General features: G+C 37.5%; 1 protein-coding gene across 3 annotated transcripts in view; it reads right to left on the minus strand.

The window, feature by feature from the left end:
* The window catches only part of LOC121317437 (anthrax toxin receptor 2-like), a 74,442-nt gene that overhangs the window by 37,102 nt on the left and 13,414 nt on the right, over positions 1–23,926 (minus strand). For 2 of the 3 annotated variants that reach the window (XM_041253373.1, XM_041253383.1), the window contains 7 exons: positions 17,240–17,300; positions 16,790–16,879; positions 15,251–15,320; positions 7,236–7,314; positions 6,562–6,657; positions 2,049–2,093; positions 1,205–1,300 (listed from right to left, as the gene is read on the minus strand). In XM_041253373.1, the coding sequence (XP_041109307.1) occupies positions 1,205–1,300; positions 2,049–2,093; positions 6,562–6,657; positions 7,236–7,314; positions 15,251–15,320; positions 16,790–16,879; positions 17,240–17,300 (537 nt within the window). The remainder of the gene's footprint in view (positions 1–1,204; positions 1,301–2,048; positions 2,094–6,561; positions 6,658–7,235; positions 7,315–15,250; positions 15,321–16,789; positions 16,880–17,239; positions 17,301–23,926) is intronic. The other variant, XM_041253393.1, reaches the window with a different exon arrangement.

Genomic DNA, 23,926 nt, shown 5'->3' on the forward strand with positions numbered 1-23,926 from the left:
AAGCATCACATTTGCATTTACATCAATAGAAATTAAGACCAGATTGACAGATTGCATCGCAAGCAAGGACATAGCTCCAGGTTAAACCACACCAATAAATTTAATTTACACTTAATATGCTTTGGTTTGTTTAACATATGCAACATTATACATTATACTTTTTCTATATGTAATGTAACACATCCTGTTCTAGCCAAAAGACTAGCAAGGTTAGTTTCACACTGGAATCATTCACTACAGGGTCCTGCACATGTTAATTCAATTGTACACTCCTTGATGTACCCACTCATGCTACTAGAAATGTTTGTGTTTTCTTTTTGAGTGAAAAATACAAACATAATGTTGGGAACATACTGTAAGGGGGACTGGCGTCTCCGACGGAATGGTTTTGACTGAATGTATGATATAGTACAGCTGTGTACCAAAAGTGAAGACAACTGCGTCTATTCAGTTAATCTAAACTGGAGAGGATCTACATAGCCCAGTGAGGTAATACAAATGTGTGTACTATGGTTACAAAATTTTAAAAAATCTGTTGTGCTTTTCTGTAAACATAAGTGTGTTTATATGACCCTGCAGGTATGACATCACTGTCTCAAATGGACTCAGATGTGATGCTTTGACAGTGTGACAATAGCAGCTGTTGTATCCATCAAACTTACCATACTGGCCAAAAGATCACCTAAAATTTTAGAACTGAGACATCATTTAAAAAAAAAAAATGTATATGTAATCAAAGAAACTACAAAATGCTATCTACCAGAAGCCATAATAGTACTAATGTATTTCATATTAGATTTTTCAAAATGTCAAATTATGCAGTTTGTCAGTTTTTCATTAAGTATATGGAAAACTACAAAGCAATTGTAATGCAATATGTTAACAGAACATTATTTAGCAGGTTTCATTTGACTTTATGAAGCAACATTTGTTAATTCTATAGAGTGATGCAAAACCTTTGGCCATAGTTGTACAGTTGTGTACCAAGTATAAAAAACAATATCTCAAAGACTCAAAGCCATTTATCATCCACCTAAAAAGTCAAATGACCACAATATGACCACCATCTCAGGTCAATTTTAAGGGTATTGTTATATTACTCCCAGAGTTCCTAAACACTAAAAATATAAAGTTGCTTATATTACCAGGATTACCAGCTAAAACTTAACACAAAAATGTTAAATGCAAACACAAAGATAAATACCTCCATGCGTTTTATCCCACCAGCACCTCTACCGCCATAGTACGAGGCATCTACAGTTGGCCATTTCTTGTTTGGCAGTGGGTCCTCTTCTGGTTCCTGAAAGGTTTTAACAGAGATACAGCAGTCTTTAGAATGTGTATAACAAGAATGACTGGGCTGCCTTGGGTTGCATCCTGTATGTATCATGCTCCTCTAACATGCTATCATATAAAAATTAAGAAATAAACTAGTGCCATATATAGCATACTATTGCTTGAGTATACTACGCATTTGTTATATAATGCACAACTTAAATATTTTGTACAGAACACGTAAAAGGAACGTGTTACATTTCAAATATTACTGTAGTAGTTTTCATACTATGGGTACTATGGATACCCTGAAGCTCTCCTCACGATATTCAGAGTCGTTCTTTTCCTAATAACTAGGCAGACACAGACATTTAACTATCCCCTCCCCAAAATGACTATGCATTGAGTAATCTGCACTGGTACGGCCAACTTTTTTTTCCTAAATCAGAAATGCATAGCAACGCATTTCCGTAAAAGTACGGCAAAAACATTTTGAAAAAAACTGTCATGACTTGTCCATGTAAATGCCGTCACAGAAGGCAGTTTAAACTTTCTCTAACAATATCAATCCTGAAAGGCAGATGAATAGCTGTTGTGTTCAACCTATTAGAAAATAAGTACAGTATGTCATATTCTTATGGAAAAAAAAATATGAAAAGATTCTCAGTATAAAAGAACACAATCTGAACATCTGGATCCAAATGAAAGCTATCAGTGTCTGTAATCGCTGTAGACTCAGTGTTAACTTTTAGCAGAACTGAGAGTCCACTTACAGGTTTTGGAGCTGGGGGTGGTGGTCGTGGAGGATCTTTAATAACCTAAAACAAAAGAAAAATAAAAGTAAAATCTGTGACAGTGATGACATGCAACATATGTGTGTAACCCAGTACTAGGTGTTGTATTCTGTGCCCCCCTTATTGGTCTTAGCGGTGCTAGTTCACAAATTGACAACTGGTGTCTGCAATCCCTTGTTGATTGATTAACAAGACCTTCTGTAAATTAACACCAAGGCTGAAGTGCAACATAAAAATCAACTTGTTGACAGCCACTCTTTGGGGGAAGTGCTCCTGCTAATTTATCTCTTAATTAATTGGATGAGGTTCAGTGATTTCCAGTCCTCTCCAATCATAAAGGAGTTAATTAGTTTAAATCAGATGTGGAAAGATGGCATGGGGCTTTCCTCGTGCCCTGGTTTCACAGACAAGTGTCTGACCCTCAGTGCTGAGCACCTCCTATTGACAAGTATGACACAGCGCTGGGTAACCACAGAACTCCACAAGGACTTGTACCACTAACAATATTGCTTCACTCTTCCCATTCCAGCCCCACCACTCCAGTTACTTGCTTTATTGGACTTGATGTTGAATGTCTACGCTTTTGCAACTCATACCGTACTGCATACTTTAAGCATGGGGGTAACACCGGCCACTTCAGTCACAGCAAACAACTGATTCAAGATTATTATCCATTTTGTAACTTAGTCAATGTGTACCAGCAAGTCCAATAATAATTCTGTGTCTCTTCTCAGTGTAATCATTAACATACTTGATGGTAAATGATTATCTTTTTTTATTAAGCCAGTTAAGAATGGGGTTACCATGTTTTCTGGACATGAAAAAAAGCATTAGCCAAATGACATGTTTTCTGCTTGAGCTCTAAACTACCTGCCGGACAGATGTGAAAACACTCTTGAAAAGCTGTACAAATATGTTGCGTTTTTCACTTCATAACAAACTTAACCTCCTGACATGAGCCTGAGCCTCTAAACACCCACATTTAAAGAGCAGAGAAACAACCAATTTAAATGGCAAAAGCCCATATTCTTATATTGCTCCTTTGCAATTGTCCCATGTGATAATTAATTCTATTCCTTTTTTTGAAGGTCTTATGTTACATGGAACCATGATATTGCCAAATGAGAGTGAATGGTTGCTTACTGGGAGGTGAGGCTGTCATGGCTCGGTATAGGCAAGGTTTTATAAAGCCATGTTCGGTTCCCCACTTGTGTGACTTACAACACAACATTGCTCCATGTCACAAAAATACATGGAATACAAGTGGTACAGAAAAAAACGAAACTTTGTAAAATCAGCACTCATCGTTATACTTTTTTCTGTATACATAATTTTTATATATATATATATATATATATATATATATATATATATATATATATATATATACTATATATATATAGTCCTGCTATATCCCTATGATTCAAAATTATGTTTACTAAATCTTCTGTTATCAATAGTCCCTACATCAAGTAACTTTGTATGAAAATGGAACATCTTCAATTTTGAATAGGGCTTTTTAAGAACTGTTTGTGCTTGGCAAGCTTCCTTGTGTTAAAACAAATGTAACACATATTTACCAAGCGATTACTGTGCTCCACCATTCAGCATCGGAAGTAATCAAGTCTGGAATGCACGTTTAAGTGGAAAAGCAAACTGTATTGTATTATAAAATATCTGTTACAAAGCAGTAAATCGCCTCCCAGTTAGTTGTGTATTCTTCTACATACGCTGTCTTTATGTTTTGAATGTCATGTAACATCAGCTTAAAGCAATATGATGAAACGGACAGGCCATGGTGACCAACATCTGTTCATGTCCTCTAGAACCAGCTTGTTCATTTCAATAATCTAATTTTAATTACCCAAATATATGGTTTGAAAATTGTCCAGTAAGGATGTACAGCTGTTAATTCTGTCCCCTCTGAAACTAATTTTCCAGTTACTCGCTCACAGGTGCCATTCTGCCAATGGGGCAGATGTTACAGTTGCACACCCCAAGCGGCCATTTCTAGAACCATCTCACTTTACAAATTCCCTTTTGCAAGTCTTTTCAGAAGCAGCCCCAGTGACTGAAGGGACATAAGTTAGCAGCAATGGTTAATAATGACATAATCAGAAACAGCAATAAAGAAGTATAGAAAGCAGGTGTTAAATTATTACAATTTAAATATGTTGATAAGGCCAGAACTAAAAAATAAATAAAAGAAGGATGAATTGTCAGTACAGTGCAGTCATGGCATAACATGAAGGTAGTAATCCTCAAGAAACTTGAAACCAGCCATTAATAAGTGGTCTGGGCTTAACAGTCCAAAGAAACAGACAAAACAGGTTGTTAACTGCTGCTAGTGCTCAAATTCCATATAAAACTAAATGCAAATAACTGTTTTTATGTGTATATGTATAATCTACATGGACAGTTACTCATTTGCTTCAAAAGCTGGATCCAATTCAGGCAAATGTATTACACTTAGATAGGCAGTTCTTAAGCAAAACAAAGTACTGTAACAGTATTAGGTGGAGTGCTTTATTTCTTTAAAAACAGCCATTACCAATGGTTATTTAAATACTTTTGAAATAAAGATTTAAAAACTACCAAATTGATACCGAATGCAGTTTAACATATTTTTACATTTTGACAGCTGGAATGCAAAATGCACTCTTTATTAATTTTGTCAGAGGGCTGAAATAGCTTACAATGAACTCATTGACTTTATTTAAAACCTTAAAAAAAAAAAAAAAAATAGTGGCTTTGCAGTCCAGCCATTGCAGACACACTGCCTTTGTATGTAGCGATGGTGTTCTAGTTGAACACCATGGAAACCTTTCCAAACATGTTTATTTTCTCTTTAAAAGACATGGCTTCTTATTACGTTGGTTTGAGAGAAACATGTGATGGCCTTGTATTTTAACAATAAGACATTACGTAATGTATGCCCTTTGATCCAGCCCCATGGCCCTGGGGTACATTTGGCAGTGTCTTCACATGGAAAGAACATGAACATTCCTGACAAAGATTTGTCAACACTATGACTGTTGCCAGCAGGACATAGCCATGCATTGTGATACACAGAGATGCATGTAAGAACTGTCAACAGAGTAGCCACATGGATTTGAGGTGAAGGAATATTGAAATAGGACATGTGTGATATTTGATTGACTGGAATAACCCCGCCCCCCCGTCACCTGAGTCGTTGGCAAACTAACAGCAGAACACAGCTTGTTGAACACAGGCAGGAGCTTCTCAATTGATGTCGCAATTCAGTAACTTTATTTACTCAAGCTGTGGTATAAAATGTGCTCTGTTTTACATAATTAAATGTTCTGGTTGCTGGCTTCATGTGATATATCTTGACCTTATTGACAAATTAGATAACGCACTATTCCAAGCTCTTGTGCAATTGAACAAACCTGAAAAAATACACATTAATGACCACGTTTTCCTGTGTTCTGACATTCTCCAAATGTCATATTTTGAAAACACTAAGAACTACTGTTGAGTAACTACTGATAGACAGCCATGACTTCTACAGATATGACTTCACCAAATATAACACTCAAGCAAGCTGAACTGCATACTAAAAGGTCTGCTTAATATATGCTCCCACAAGCCTGTGCATTTTACTTAATCAGAAACCTTCTTTACTTTTCAGTTTGCCGGCAGTTCATGACAGCAGTTACAGCTGCAGGTTGGGAATAGTTATTTTGTGTACGACCAAAGTAAACGTGATGTAGCTTTCTGTATGTGTCTAGAACTGTAGTGACTAATCCAACTTTAACCAAGAACAGCCCAGTTGAGAGGCCAAATCTCCTGCATGTAAACAACTTGCTGTGAATTCTATGGCACAAAGACAGATGTGACTAGCTTAGACCTAGTAAGTTCACAAGCGCAAATGAACAGGAGTGAAATCATATCCTTTTCTAATTTTCTGTTTACATTACTTGGACTAAAACGACAGCTAAGGATTCTCTGATTTATCTTACAGCTGAAGAATGCAAACCAGAAAGTACAGCTCAGCCTACAATACTTCCTCCCATCCTGTCACCAAGGGAAGCTGCCACTTCAGATCTAACAATTTACATTCACTGAACTCATCCGGAAGTCATTTTAAAAAGATATACATTTTTTCTGTACAACTTTTTTTCTGTACACCACAGCAATAACACACTGAGATCTTGCATTATTGTAATCAGTAGCATCTCCATCTTAAGCCTGACTTTATTTAGCTAGATTACTTAATTACATTTACCCAACTAGATCAAGCATGCACCTTATTTGAGTCTTACAGCTTCACCTAAACTGTCCAACAGATGAGAAATGGGTTAGCTTAGCACAACCACACCTAGTTGGGTGTGTTATTGGGTTATTGGGATTATTAAATATGAACTAATATATGTATATAAAAAGGCTATAGTGAGTCAATTGCATTAGCTAGAGGCAATTTCTGTAAAGTTACCTTTAATTATTTAAATTATATTACTTTTTCACTTACCAATTTACAGCACAAGGGCCAAAACCACCACATTAGAGCAAGTGCAAGCAAGATGAGTAACACCAGAAAGACAATGGCGACAGCTGTACCATCAGACTAAAACAAAACAACATAAAAATGACTTTGTTAAAACGCGCAGCGTTTTCATTTGGAAATTCCAATGCATTAACGGCTGTTCCTATTTTAATGTTACCAGTTTAACTATAATGTAGCTATTTCATGTATGGTTGCAATTTACTCTACTTATAATCAGAAAAGAAAATCAACAATGATACATCTGGTTTGCACTTTGGTAATGTGTGAACAAAAACAGCATAACATGACTGATTTTAAATACAAACTTCTGGCAGATTTAACAGAATGTGGTTATTTGTGTTGTGAGATCAGTTATTTTTCCCTTCAAAGTGATAAACAGAAAACAAATTGCTCTTGGCAAGCAGCATGAAGTCGTGCCTGAAAGTTTGACATCCATACACAATGTTTACACTAGGCCTAATCTACAATAAGAATAATAACAAAAACAATAATATAACGACAATAACACAACACAATTGATGACAATAATAATAATAATGATGATAATAATAATAATAATAATAATAATAATAATAATAATAATAATAATAATAATAATAATAATAATAATATTATTATAAATTGTTTGTCACACTTACACAAGATGAGGCAGTGACTGTAACAGCACTGGATATGAAGGACTGGCCATCATTTAAACTAACCAGCACATCCATCGTCCTGGGAAAAAACAAAGTAATAACACAGTAAACATTGAAATTGTGCCTGCTAACAAAACACATAATATAAACCAACACTTTTTAAATAACCTTTTAGAAACTTGCAATTGGAAACTTGCAAACTCCTTAGTCTGAATAACCCATCCACAAAGACAAGCTCCCTAAGCTACACACACTACAATTGATTTTATTTACCATGATTGGCTATAGATCAATACACATTGTTATTTAAGCTGTTCAATTAAATGTTAGCCTTAGGATGAAATTCGAGGGGTGGTAGCTGAGCAGCTTAATTAATTAACGTCTATCATCATTAACCTCCTTTTTAAACCCCAATCTCACAATTCTTCTCTGTCTAGTTGTGAGGCGAGAGTGTATTAAATGGAATGTCCAGACAGTAATTTATGTGTACAGAAATAAAATAATTTATTTTTATTTTCTATACACAACAAAAGGATTAAATAACAAACGAAAAACAAAATGGTGTGAGGGAAGGAGTGCAGGGGTGGAATCCAAAACAAACTGTGATGACTCGTCTTTAATTTGTCTTCGTGGTGACCATACATAAACAAAAAAAAGACAAAAGAAATGTTAGTATTTCAAAAAATCCCGCTGCACAAAACCAGTCTCTCCCTTCACCCGTTACTCCTCCTACTTTACTTTCGGACCAACCCCGAACACAGTAGTACGTTCCCTTTAGTATGTAATGTCCCGCCTCTGTAGTCAGTGGAACACCAATCCCCAACCGACACGTGTCCTTCTCCTTCACTTGACTCCAGTGGCTGGAATTTACATACTCGTACTTCTGCCCCTCACCAAGGTGCCGCCCCTCAAAAGATGACTTTTGCCATGGTCACGAGATCTTGGTAAGGGAAGTCCCGAGTTGGTTTGATGCCATCTACTGTCGGGAGGCTGAATCACAGACCGAAACCCCTTTGACTCATCACACTAGTGTTTTGCTTTCTTGCATATACTACGACCTGTTCTCTGCGCAAAATTTAAAACTCCTAATTTTTCAGCATGCACCAACTCCAATTCTGAACAGGAAACCTCCCTGTCGGAATTTCCTCAACAATATCTCATTTATTTCAGAGATGTACCGTCTACTTCTAATGCAGACTTCTCCCAACAACCAGACCTGCTGCCCTGGCATTACAAAGATCAAGCTCATCGCAGCAGCAGCTCCAGTTCCATTGCAGGCGTTTCATCCACAAGGTTGTCTTGCACCACGGGCTGTAACTGCTATCACGCTCTCCAAACATTTGAAAGCAAATAATAGAAGATATCCTTTTCCAGCAACTGGAAACATAGTTTAAACAATAACATTCAGCTATTTTACGGAAGAAGATATCAATGTTACACTCAAGTCACGCGACATTAAGTTCCAAACCAGTGTCAAGAGCCAGATCAATATTTATTCTACATTATCGAGCTCTGTTAGATACGGAGGTACTATGTTCTATGAGTACTACAAAACACTCTCCGCTAAAGCCGCCGCCATCTCAGCAGCAGATAAGAATTTTGTCGATCGGTCTCCTGATTTAACAGCATTTTCAGCGGTTCGCGAGCCAACGTCTGCGAACTCTGCGCATTCACAGCCCATCCCACCTCCCTCTGTCAAAATAATATCATGATACAGCATCAGAGCAGTTAGGATAAACTTTCCAATCGTGAGGGCTATTAATCACAATAATCACACATTCCACCTTGCATCACTTTCTAAAGTCAATGGTTTTATTCTAATCATAACCTCTAGATGGCAGTATAACATGACAAGTTCTATACATTTTAGCGGGTCCTCTTTCACTGCAAAAGTCATGTATTTTCAAATCAGGATCAATTTTACTTCAGAATGTAATATTTCATTCGATGTGAGACAAATGTCGGATTCGGAAACTATGTCCTGCTATTGTTAGCGTTTCAGTCATGCCTCCTACCCTGCAATGGACAATACACTCATAGACTGTTCCTGATCAAATCAACAGGTTTCAGAGCAGCCTCACAGCAATGCATTCTTGATCCTCAGGTTATGCAGTGGCCTCAGATCTTTGCATTCTTCATCTCTGCCCGAAGCCAGCCCCATCTTCGGCTCCATATAAACCGCCTTAACACTCAAAGACCAATATCCATTCAGCAGATCTCAGCGCTCTACAGCAGGCCACTGCACACTACCGATGGCAGTCCACCATTCACTAGTACAAATAACTGCTTCAGCAGATCTCTGCTATCTACAGCTGGTTCACTGCACGCTTACTTCCTCAGAGCTCTGCACTGCTCAGAAGATCTCGCCGTCTTCTCTTAATGGCCCCTCACTACAGCAGATCTCCCTCTTCAGATACGCTCACTGTTGCAGCAGGCAAAAGTTGCTCCTCCAGAGCTTCCGATGCTTCAGCTTATCTCCAATACTCAGATCGTGGCAAACCATTTCCACTTGACTTCGTATGTCTGCTCATCCTTTCAAATACTACAAACATTAGCCCTTAGCGGTCCATTTATTCAGAGCTTGTCAGGCGCGTCAGGTCCAATTTATTTTCACACGTGCTGTTTAAAATATATTTTTTTCACAGTAAAACAAGTTTAATAGGCACTGCATATCAAAAGGACACTCAGTACTGCATCTCCAGCCTAGCCCCACCTCTTGTTCGCTGTATTTTTCACATACCTCTTCATAGTGGTGCATACTGATAAATCCTCTCCTGATCACTTGTTTTATCACCAAACAGCTCAATAATGCGATCCAAGTCATTATTTTATTACTACAACATCTCAAAAAGCTCTGCAAATGTCAGTGATATTCTTTGAGCGCTGGATGTGTAAGCAGCTATCTTCTTTGGTTATGTCCGTGTTATCACTGTGGTGCAGGGGCTATGTGTATTGCTCAGATCCGTCCCTTTTTTCAGTCTCTCTCGGACATTGAAAGGTTTTCTCTGCTTTTTCCAGAGAAAAAACAACTAGAGACCTGTGCTTGATGTCTTTTTGATGATATCCGACAGGGTCCGACATCGGACTGGAAAGGGAAAATGTTATGTCAGATTTAGTTCGACATAGGACTGCACTGGTTAAAACACGGTGAGAGACGTGGTACGAGACTGGAAACCTGTCTTGATTATGAGTTAAGGAGTTCCACCATTAGGAGAATGACTGGCGTTATGAAACCCAAATCTCTGAATGTGAGTTCACCATTTCCATTCCAAGCAGACATAATGGTAGCAAACCGCTGATCAATCCCGTATTAACTAACACATAGGATGGTCTCACCATTCTCGTCTCCAGAACCGGATTTCTCCCCAATCATTTTGGATCGAGCAGCTACTTCTGCAGCCAGAGCCAACATCGATCTCCGTCTGGTCGAGGATCATGGGGTGCTGGTTCTCTGCAGCAGTTGATTCATACATCTGTTCATCCCCTACCGACATAGCAATAGCCATCAAAGACTAGCTAGCATGCTTGGAGTGGGGGTTACCTGACCACCACGCCCCCAGAGGTTTCCCCTTCTAGGAAGGGTTTTTTTCCTCTCCACTGAGCGGCAGGTAATCACGTAACCAAACAACACGAACACTATTTTAACCTCTGCAGTTTGTCTCATATGTCACTTCCTTTGCCATCTTTTCAGGCTGTTTCTTTTATGTTATGCACTGGCGCAACTCTATTGTTTGTCTCATGTTGAGGGTCTCTGCAAGAAGCCGGGGGTCTACCCTTTGTGGGGGTAAGTGCGGATTCAGTCCCGCGACCTCAGGTCACCACGATATATCGTCCTCGCTCTACGGGGGTTCTCGAGTGAGTCAGAGGGGACCCCTGGCCACACTATACTTTCGCAGCTCATGCGTTTTTCTACCTCACCATGTGAGGCGCTGTCCTTCCTTCGCTAGGGACGTGGCCCACTTTATGCTCTTAGTGCCCAGTCCCAGACTAACCCATCTCTCTGTTACAGATTCCCTGCAGGAGCATTTTCCCAGCTTCAAAGGCCAAGCCTCACCTCTTGCAAGGGTAGCAACAGACCAGTCAAGGAATTTACTATTCTCCTTTCAGCCCTACACTCGGGCTATTCCTATCGCCCCAAGATGCGCCTCTGCCGAGCAGAGGCGCCAGAGCAACATCTTCAGGAACACTACCATCGACCAAGCTCCATCTTCGGCAAAAGGAGTGCTCATCGGTCGGGATCTCTCTCTATCCTAATTTAAGTGGGGCCCCCTCTAAGACAAGCTACGGGATCAAGCCTCTATCCTTGGTCGAGCATCGCTCGCTCTGCCCGTTTTACTAACAGCTCCTTTCTGCTTCCTCTGCTCTATCCTTATAGCCCCAGCGGACACCCTGTGAAATTATTATTAATTATTATGATGCATTTACTCACTGATCTCTTGACCATAGACAACAGAGCAGAGAACAGCATCTTATTGCAAATACCTGAATCAAACATGAAATACTACAAGCAACTTCTGTAACTGTGTTAATGAAAAGTGGAAAAAAATATATGCACGCTTCGTGAAACTAAGAGTTTAAGTATAATACAATAAAAAAAATTCTGTTGGGAGGATATATACTGTATATATATGATGCAGACCAGGCTGTGTGTTGACTGCACAAAGAACAAGGTAATCTTCTCCAGCAAGTTTTGGGTCAGATAAACAAATTCAGAAAGATTAGGATGTTTTAACCCAATCAAAATATATTGACCACCTATTCCAAAATATGGAAACATATTTTCAATGAACAAACAGACTCACCAGGGCAGTAAATGTTATTCCTTTTCTAGGACTGCACACACACACACACACACACACACACACACACACACACACACACACACACACACACACACACACACACACACACACACACACACACACACACACACAACACACACACACACACACACACACACAGTGTATGGCAATGACCCTAAAGAAACTGTGTGGTATAACTATACTTTAATGGGAAATCACAAGCTGATGTTAATTTACTCATTTTTTAATGTCATTTTAGGATTCTCCCCTAATGCAGCTTTGATATCTATAAATACAGTGCTCAAATAACTATAACTATAAAATGACCCACACTGTGGATTTGCTGTTTCTTGAAATTGCTTATACAATAAATTCTGGTTGCATGGTGCTCGGCATGACTCCCAGCACAACCTCATAAACTTCAACCATGTAATTCATTCCATCATCACAGGGATTAAAATATCCATACACAATAATTCCTGGCTTACAAATCAATTCATTTATAGCTTTGACCTAAACCTTTAGAATCAAATAATAAAACACGAAAGACTATTACACTGGCTATGATACAGTGCAGCTTAAGGACTCAAATGCGTTATATGTGTGTATACATAAATACTGTAACCCACCATACTGGACACTTATGGCACCATTTCGCAGTGGATTACATAGCAGCACAAAATTAAAACAGAATCGCTGCTAGCTAAGTAAGTGATCCTCATAAATGGATAAGAGGGTAGGGTACTTTAACTGACATCTTCAGCTAACGGTGCTGTGATGGACAGACTAAAGATCACAGGTTTCACACCGTGGCAAGAGGACTAAGCTTCTGTGGAAACAAACATTCTTGTCCCAAAGACGGCGCTAAAGTATAGATTTCTAGGGTCAAGCCGCTGTCCACTACACATTTTTTAAAACTGAGTCGAACAAAATGCTTCAGTATGAAGTTACTACAAACCTACCAAGGCTATTCCCTATATAACTGTAAGAGCCATGGCAAATTGGAAAGCGAAATAATCTCTGTAAACTACAGGTTTCCTTGTGTCCTAGATAGCTAAAGGATTATTGCACAACACAAATGTTTGTGCCTTTGGAAATCTGAAACATTTGTCTACTGGACTGATAAGTAAGACTGATAATGTATATGTTTCAACCCTACACAATAAATACTCACCAAATACACCTTTTTTTTAATGGATGGTTATTTATTTACTAACTACATGTGCTTTTAAATGGATGGACCAAAAACCTGAAGGGCACATGCATGACAGTTCATCATAAAAAAAGAAAGCAAAAAAAAAAATTCACTGTTCTGTGCCTTCACTGTAATATCAAAGGTAGATGTTCCTCTACTAGTGTTTATAGACAGACAGTCAATAATGTGATCTCCATTGTGTGTCTGATGCCATAGAAGTCTGTGTACATGTTTGATTTCAGTTCACTTTGTTACTATGTCAGTAGTTTAGCAATTACTTTCCTTACTGATAAATGTTGGTGCTCTTTAAAAAGAAATGTGACTTACGTAGCAAGGAATTGTAACATGTTTCATAACTAATTGATGCAAACAGCATTGCCAAGGGTGCTTTAGCTACCAGAAAATTATATATATATATATATATATATATATATATATATATATATATATATATATATATATATATATATATAAATACAATATAATAATCAAGAGCAAATTAATTCATTAATTGGATTAAATACATCGTAAATACATATTTGGCCATTTGAACAATCACTTACAAGCTATGGCAAGTGTTTTAGCAGCTAAATTCCTAAACAGAACAGGTTAGCTAATAGACACATACAATGTAGGTGCTTTTGAATTGTAAGCATGCAAGCAGAACATAACTGATGCACATCATCTTTCTAACCAGCGTAATGTGGGAATGGGCACAGGGAAGCTAACTGCAAGGCATACACTATCACAGATTTGGTGGATACATGGAAAATCTCAAAAAAAAAAAAAAATGAAGGTGCATGTTTCCTATCATAGGGTGGCATAGATATGAGGACAGATGGAACGTGAAAGAAGTTTTTGCTCAGACATTATGCAGGTGGCATGTGGGTTGGTAGTCTGGACTATCACCAGTGTTGCAGTGACTTATTTAAAAGGCAAGCGCAGGAAAAGCATTCAGCACATCTGTCGCACATCCTTTTAAAATCCTCCACAGCTCAGTACCAAATGTAATTATTCTTCACACATGCTAACCAAGTACTTAATGGGTTGGGTTTGCTAGCCAAAAGTTAATTAAGCAAGCACTTCAAACGGCAGCCACCTAGATGATTTTACATTCTGAGTTCATCGTTGAACTGTACAACCTTTGAGGTGCTTGTCTTCGGAGGGAGAAAAATTACAAGGGCGAGAAAGTGCATTCCAAAAATCTCATATAGACATGGAACAAACACTGCAGCAGCTTCTGCATGTCAGCCAGATAACAATTCATTGCAGAATTTCATCCATTTATCTTGGGATTGTACATTTAAAGTGTAGCTTTAGCAGTATGCAACTATACTGTTGTTTTGATCCCTTCTTCATCTTAAGAATGGTAATGGTCTTTATTAGAATACCATATTGTAAAAGCAAACAATAGATAAAGAACTGTACGTGTCCCTGCAGTACATTACAGCACATTACAATATGATGTTCTATTCCAGCACTGCTGGCAGACAGAAGAAGAAACATTTCTGGAAGCTAAACTGACGATGATGGCCATACCTCCCCCAATGAATACCCAGAGACAGGTAGTTCATGGTGAAAGCAAATTGGGATAATTCTAGTTGCTCTTCTCTGCAGGCTTTCCAAAGCCGCAATGTCCTTTCTGTGGCGTGAAGACCCAAACTGAACATACAAGTCCAAGTATGGTCTCACCAGCCATTCTAAAATGTCATCAGAGCCTCCTTGATTTATACTCTGCACTGTTTTACTAGCTAGATCGGTACATAGATAGACTCACATTCAAAACCAAATGAAATCCTTAAAATTAGCATTGGCCCATCTACTGTATGAAAGCAGATATTTTGTTCCATGGCAGCCATTGCAATAAAACAAGGATGCCTGTTTGGGATAAACAATGAAAGAAACACATAGAACACAGTGCATAATCCTATAAATTGTAGCCCTGGAGATTCAACAGTACCCTGCCAAAGTGTCCAGTTATTTATAATAACAGTATGAGGCTCTCAGTGAGTACTTACTGTCCAACTTCATGTAGCGTGGGCGCTGGACAGACCAGATAATTATCCAGCACTTCACTTGGCTTCTCATCTGGAAAATGAGGCATTGCATGAGTTCCTTAGACTGCACTAGTTAACCAATTATGAAATCGTAGAGAATAAACTTTTTTTTTTCCAGATTATATATGTATTATATTTAACAGTTGTTTCAAAAGTAAAAGGGACATTAAATTCTGATACTCGGCTGGCATGCGTTATCAAGATTTAAAATATATTTGAAAATTAACTCTGCAGCTTAATCTACAGTTTCTATGACAATTGATACAGTGTGTGCAAATTCATGTGTTTTTGTTCACAGTCAATTGAGAGTTTTAGATTACAGCAAGCACTTTCAATGGTTGCAATTTTAGTAGGCTGTGATTACGCTTGCCCAAAATTACACAACGCCAACCCTCAAAGAACCACTTCAGCTCACACCCATTTGGGTGTATACTGAGGCTCAGTTTAAGTGGTGCTTTTAAAATGTATAGCAACACAGGCAACCACTGATTAGTAAAGTCACATGAAGGCTCAAAATACACATAACTGACTATAGACCGTGTCTGGCAAAAAAGTGCCTGTACCCATACACAGTATTTGGACTGACATGGGGAAAGATTTAAATAAAAAACAATACAGCACCTGCATTGTTTACCATTTCTATGGAAAACATATTTGTATGTGAAAGTGTTTTAGTTAAGCAATAATGCATTTTATTTAGGTCTCCTTAGATGGGCTCCTGTGCTACATGGGCCCAAGGTGGTATTTCTGTAATAAGGCCCTTATAGAAACTCGGGTGTGCTTTGATAATTTTCTGCCCCCTAACATAGTGATTGTGTTTTATAATGGGGAAATATCTAACAAGGAAGAAATTACTGGTGCTGACTCCTTGTGGTTATCTTTATACTGGCCTCATTGCTGAAATTCTACCTTTCTCAGGCTTGATCAGAGAAAGTCACACAGGTAAAATATTCAGGTGACTTTATGAAACATGCTAAATATCATGTTAAAGCAATAATACAATGTGATTAAGAACATATATCATAGGATAATAAACAGATACAGAATAAACAATATGCAAATGATGAGAGTATTAAGTATTGATGTAAATCATGTAAATCATATGAGATTTGGCATTATCTCAAATTATACTGTAGTTGAATTCTAATTGAATGAAGTCTGTTGATGTTAAAAAACACAGGCACTTCAAAGAGAAAAGAATAGCAGCTTCCCCTCTATCCTAATACAGAATATTAGCCTCAAGCACTGATGAGGAGGAACCCTATTGTTTTAACTCAATACAATCCACATATTTAAAATATTTAATTTGTTTTGTGTTTTGCTTTCTATTGTGACCCAGAAGATAGTGGAAAAAACCCATGTTAAATCCAGTGTGAGCCCTAAAAAGGGAACTGTGAATGAGATCATTGTTTTGGCTGGTGTTGCAACCTTTTTTGTCATTCTTCATAAATCTAAAGAGGACAATTTTTGTTATTAAAGAAGACAATATTGAATACTTACTAATTGTATTTTCATTGACAACAAAGGTGCAAGTGACTCTGTTTCGACCTAGTTTGAAGCCGTTCCCTCTTAAAACAACTGAAAATGACACTGGGAAAAAAATAAAGACAACAGTATAATGTATAATGTGGTAAAACAAAGTATGACAGAGCGTGGTTAGAACTGTATTAAAGCACAGTAAATGCATATATACTGTACTGTACTGTACTAAAATAATCTCATATATACAATCTCAAATATATATTTCAATGCTGCTTACCTCTGATTTAGTACAGAAATCAGCAAAACAAATGTGTTAGCATTGGCACAGATCTGTTTTAGCTGGGATGCTGGGTGATCCAATGCAAATATTTCACATACTCTCTGCTCCGTTTGACCTTCAGCTTCTCACTCAAGTTTCTGTTCAACTAAACTTAATACATTACATCAGCATTAATGTTACTGACTTACCATTAACACACACACTTGACGGTTCAACGCTTAAAATCTCAGTGCAGGACTGCTTCAAAATCTGTGCAGAAAGACAAGACAAGAACACATAAGTACATTGAAATCTTTGGTATCTCTCTAAATTGCCTGTATAAAAAAAAAAATGAATGCGTTTGATTCCCCAAGGGATAACACATAGAGAAATGATGTATTATAATTAGAAATGATAAGTCCTGATTATTTATTGTATTGATAAATAAAGCCCTGCAAATCTGTAAATATCTGCTTTCTATCTGCGGATGCCAGGGTACTGTTTTATATATTTGCAGATGGCAGATCGGCTGCAGACAGAATTATTAATATTCTAAATTATAAAAGTTCAGCTTGTGTTTCTCTTGCCTTATAAAACCATCTAAATTTACAAGAAATGAATCATGGGTGAATACAGCTTAAAGGAAAATGAGAAAGGCAAGTCATCAATTTGGAAAATATTCAGATTATTTGCTGATGAAAACTGACACTGTGGCTGGATATGCGTCGCCTGTGTCTCAAGCAAGAAAGTCTGTGCTTTCAGCAGCCATAAAACAGGTACATCAAACTTATTAAAATATATATGTGAGCCAATGGTAGGCATAAGCTATAGGTGGATGTCTTTTGTTGTTGTAGCTCAGCTTTGTGGCTAACGGAAGTATTGACCTGAGCTTTTTATTTTTTTGTAGTGTAAAAAATGTTATTTATTCTGATGCATGTCTGTTATTTATTGAGCTGCTGTTCTTGTAAGATTGTTGTTTAAAATGGTCAGTTTAAAAAAGAGACCTCAGATGTATGGAGCTTTACAAGGGTCAAAATGAAATACTGGTTGTTAATTTGCCAATTCATAAGTTCATTAATTAATTCATTGTCAATTCATAAGTTAATTCTTAAATTATTTGGTCAATTCATAGGTTAATATGAAAGTTAATTCTTATATTTCTAATATATATTTTTTTAATTTATAAATTAATTCTTAAAATTTCTCAAATTAATTTGTAATTTAATTTGTCAACTCTTACATTAAATCGTAAATGAGCTGTCTGGCAAGTTAACTTTTTACCACGTAAGTTTGAACATTGTCAATCACACGGGGGGGGGGGGGGGGGGGATTCGTCTACAATCAATATTGCTGCCAAAAATTGTTTATGCCTTAGTGATGTTGTTGTGTTTCAATAGTGTATGTCTGCAGACCAGAGGCTCACAAAATGTACAGCTGAATTTCGTTAGTTTGTTAAAATGAGGTGAAATAGTATATTAATTTCCAAACCTATCGCACGCACATATTTACCCCCAGGCTGCACCAGACCGGCATAGTGAGTACAAATGTATTTTATTAGCTGAAAAAATATTTTTTTTAATTTTTCTATATAAAATATATTATATATAAACTAACAGATAATTACTATGGAGTTCTTTATTATGGTTTGGTTCATATAGTTTGGTTCATATACGTAGTTAACCTCCTCATAGCAGTTGAGTTGTTATGTCCTTAATTCTGATAGTAACGTTCAACCCAAATGATAAGTGTCTTTACAGAAATAAACTGTTGAACGACACAAATTAAAAAAATATAGATATTATATACAAGTATAGATATATCTATATATATATATAATATATATATATATATTTAAACCCATACAAAGGTATTGCTTGTTTACACATATCTTAACTGGCCAATATTAATTTGTTTTTATTGCATAGATGTATACTTTCATAACAGTGGTGCACATCACAGTAATGTCAATGACACACTGATACCACTGCACAAGTTTTCAGAAAACAAACGTATTTAAAAAACTGAATCCGAAAATTGTTTTTCTCAAAACGACACTTTTCTGTGTTTCCATGACTTGAAATAGCTAATCCAATTACACTTCCGATAAATTCAACTGTGTACATGGATTTCATTTTTCAGGAAATGTAAAGCATTTGCAGTAGGAGACAGGGCTCGCTTCAGTGCAGTAATAAGACTGAGACATGAATTATCAGCTATTTTGGATTTACGAAGTTGCAAATTCTTATGCTGTATTCAACACATTATTATCCTGTACATCTCTCTTGTTTTCATTCCCCAGCATGTGCAAACTGTCCACTTCTTGAAACAGCTCATCTGTTTCTTTATATAAGCCACTGTACCTTGCATACGGTACAGTAAATTCTCAATGCATTTTACCTAGCTATAATTATTTTGCTTTAGTTTAGTTGTCTTTACTTTGACCAAATAATAGTAACTGTATCTGTACCTAAACAAATGGATGTGTGGAAACAGATCGTGACTGAAATCTGACGTCCACTTAGAATTATTTTATAGTTTTTTTTTAGTTTTTTTTTTTTTTTTTTTTCGGACAAATAAATACAACACAAAATAGAAAAGCATCCCTTGAACTACATATTATTAAATAATCCAAAATCAGTTGTTCCCTTATGTGCCACTATCCTGCTTTTTATTTCCACCCTTACACACGATAAAAATAGCTATCATACTTTCCTCTCTTTTGTTGCTTTAATAATCACATGAGAGGAAATTATGTTAGTTTGGATACGGGCAGTATACTGTCACCAGGGTTGCCAGATTTCTACTGGGTTTATAGTCAAAAGTCATTTAAAAATTAGCCCAAAAATAGCCCAATTATTTGTTTTAACTGAAAGCAAGCTTATTATTAACACATAGGCCTATACATAAAAATAAAAAAAAAATAAAAAAATAAAAAGCTTTTGTAAAAAAAACTACCTAGCATAAATTTCATAAAAACTACAAGCCCCAGTATAGCTCATCTACACACCACTACCAACAAATTCATACGGAAGCTCTGAAGGGACAAATCAACATTCATACCAGGCCAGCAACCGAATTACAGCGCGATCCCTGTCGTGGAACTTTTCAGGTCCGCAACTAAAAGAGCCAACTACACCAGGTGTTCAGAGATATAAAGCTTTATTAGTTATTAGAACAGCTCAACACATCAGTGTTAGGAAGCCCGAGCAGTGTTCTGCTATACACAGTTAGCATACAGTTATTATACCTTTACAGAGACACACGGTAGTTTCCCTTTCAACCAATAAGCTGGAGCCAGCTCAGTTGGGGCAACAACAACAGGGGGGGACAGGTATTTACGAGGTAACACAATAAAAATCAACAGATAAGCTGGAGCCAGCTCAGTCGGGGTAATTAACAGATAACTTGGAGCCAGCTCAGTTGTCACACCATCCACAGTTTGGTTTTCAGTGACATGTACCTGCAGTTTAATACATTTCATAAACTCAAATTGCTTTAAAGCATATAACTTGGTGAATAATGGTAGTATAGAGTAGCAACAAACAGGTACAGGAATGGTTCTATGCAATTATCCTCCTACATCCCTTTATTGAAATACTAATGCTGGTACTGTATCCCAAACAATATTGCAAACATGAAAACATTTAAAATTTTTTAAAGTTATACCACTAATCTAATTAGATTATCAACCCGTGACTCCTTAATATTTCCCGCGGCTGTGTTTTTAAAGTAACCCAATTCTGCGGAAAAACCGAGGACCTGGCAACACTGACTGTCACTGGTTCTTGCACGGAAGTGTGCAGCTGGGAAGTGGAACAGGAGACGCGTTGCTGGGCAACCAATTAAGCAGTTTGGCTCGTCCAGCTATGAACTGATTTGGAGGTCTGGATTGACTGGGGGGGGCATGTCCAGGGACAGTTCCCCCTGTTACATATTATGTTAGTTTTCTGAATACTATTGGAATAGTTTAGGTGGCCTTTTTCTGAAAACTTTCGAAATTTTCCTACACGTTTTCAGAAAACTGTTTTTACATGACTTTTGGCATCTGAATTACTTTTCGGAAAACATTATATTCCGAAAAATATCGAAATTCTTATGTTCATGTAAAACACACTGAATGTCACTGCAACAGTTCTCAGAGCGTTTGGTCTTTATCATTGTGAAATCAATGCATTGTGGATTTTCAAACTCATACAATCTTCCCTTAATTATTATTGTGATGCTTAATTATTATGATCTATGGTAAATGTGGTTTTCTAAATTAAGCATTGCAGTAAATATACAGCATAAACAGCTACAGTATAAATAATAGCAACAGACCCAAATCCTACCCACGAAGGACACACGTTGGTTACTTTATAGATGAAAGGATTTTTTAAAAAGCCCAAAAAGCATTCCCCTATGATTCAAAACACACTGTTCATGAATAATAGCTATTAGTCAATAGGATACACTAAGAACGTACATTCATTTTCCAATTTTTCAACATAGATTGCCTCAAATCCCTAGCTTAAAAACATATGTTTAAAGACGCAGCAAGCCAGCTGTTTTGCATTAACAAAATATTTGTTTTATTGGATCACTTTCAGTAACGAGCAAACAGCCACGCAGTACTTTACATCTGACATTATATATGTTTTTTTTCAATATGTTTTTAATAAGGTCTGGAAAATTCCATATTCAACCCTGCACCTTGGTTTGAAAAAATGGAACACATTGTCAAACTGACACAAAACCCTGCCACTACCAGTTCAGCCAAATGTAAAAATTGGAAAGATGATGAAGTTATCATGAAGCAGTACATTTTTGTTCCCATTTAACTTATTTCTCAATAGTATCTCTAGCATTCTTTTTAGCAGAAATATCACTGGCAGCACAGTGAGGTGAGAAATAAGACTACTTTACAGCAAATGGAAACTATCACACAGAAAGCTGGCAAGCGCATAATGTAGGAAGTTGCTATTTTGGCAACTTAGTATCAACATTATCTTGGAAGGCTGTGTGCCAAAAAGCCTCAAGTGTTCAGCTGATAGATAGCAATTCAAGTAATTGCAGAAGGTTATTTTGCTCTTCAAAGTGACCACTGACCTCGAATTCTGTTGTAAATATTACCTGCCAAGTTTTTCATTGTATTGCATGTTATAGGATTTATACAGTACATAAAATAATTGACAAATCAAAAAAAAAAAAAAAAAAGAGAGAGAGAGAGAGAGAGAGAGAGAGGAGAGAGAGAGAGAGAGAGATCATCTTTGTGGTGTGTAAGTCTGGAGCTGGGCAGTTATTCTTTCTTTATTTTGTGCAATAAAAGTGCTCAATATAGTGGGTAAACTGTAACCTCTACTATTCCTGCCAGTAGCAAGTCATGACTGCCGGCGGCTCTATCACACAGTTACGTTTAGGTTTTATTTAGCTCAAAATACAATACAAATACAATATGACAGGCTATTTGGGAATTTCCCGGAGTCATCAGCGCTAAAATACTAGAAGTGGACTATAATAAAAACTTATTTGAAACACAAAGTACACATCTCAACTGCTGATAAATTAGTTGATATTACATTAGTACAACCATCTTCCTTGGTATATGTTTTCTGAATGTTCCGGTCCAAATCAATGATGTCCAAGAGGTTACTCTTTGAAATAGAATCTTTTCTACCACCACCCTGATTTATATTACAAAAGGTGTTTTTTCTATTTTCAAAAAACAGGAGTTAACATTTTGACAATGGACATGTCTACTTAATGTAGTCTTTCGTGTAGTTCAGGGGGTGCCGTAAAAGGCACTCACCTGCGGGATGACTCAGCCTGCTCTCTGTCATCTGAGCTGCCTCTAATGGCTATCCCATCTGTCAATCTCTCTCTCTCTGCTCTATTTAAGCTGTGCACTGCTTCCTGCTCTTGACTTTCATTTTACGTTTGCCCTCCTCCTCCCTCCTCCTCCGCTTCTTCTTCCTTCACTGCAATGTCCGCACAAGGCTCCCTCTGGGGGGGGGGAGTGAGTTTCACTCCCCTGGCTGGGCCTGCCTACGCCGCCCAGGTTCCTCGTAGGTCAGGGGGGAGCCCCGGCCACACCTGTTCTTTCGCGGCTCATGCACTTTAGCCTCAGCGAAGCTCTAATCTATACACCATTTTCTTATCCGAACCCTCTTCCCCTTTTCCTCCAGGTTCCACAGGCATCCCTCAACTCACGTCTGATGGAGGTCAGTTCTACGGACGGGACCTGTCTTGACCTTTTTCCTTTCCAGGTCCGGGTACCTTTCTGTTCCCCCGGGGTAGCCAGGTCTCCCTACCACAAGGCAAGCTGCCGGAACTGGTCCTCCACCGAGGGGGGGATTTCCTCTATTAATGTCGTCCCCTACTCTTCACAACCGCTCAAGCAAGTAGCGGACCTCCAAGCAGTAGGGGACCTGTCCTGTCTGTTTGACTTTGTCACTAACATTCTGTCGCCCAAGTCACACAAGCACTCCATTCCCTTCTGCCTTTGCAGGCGCCCCATGAATTATATTTAGTTTAGCAAATAAAGAGTTTGAAGATGTTCTACAAATGTTAGAGCTTCCCGTAAATCAAGAAACAGTGCTGATTAGCGATTCCTTTAAAATGAGATATAAATGCTACCAAACCTCCAAATGGAATGCTAACTTTAGAACACTAGTGGTTTTTACACTAAACACACCATGAAGTCAACCGTTTTTCCCCCAAAAGGCACTCCCAACTCCCATCAAAACAATGTGTCAATATTGTAAACTACTTGAGAACTACTTGACAACTTTAAAACCCAGAAGATGAAAAAGGTTTTGAACCATCACTAACATAAGAGCTTTTTTCATTTTTTTTTGGAAAAACTGCAGCCTTCATTAGGGTAAGTATAAAGGTAAGAGAAACACTAAATGCATATT

The sequence above is a fragment of the Polyodon spathula genome, chromosome 1 (assembly GCF_017654505.1).
Source record: "Polyodon spathula isolate WHYD16114869_AA chromosome 1, ASM1765450v1, whole genome shotgun sequence".
In the NCBI taxonomy this organism is placed as follows: Eukaryota; Metazoa; Chordata; class Actinopteri; order Acipenseriformes; family Polyodontidae; genus Polyodon; species Polyodon spathula.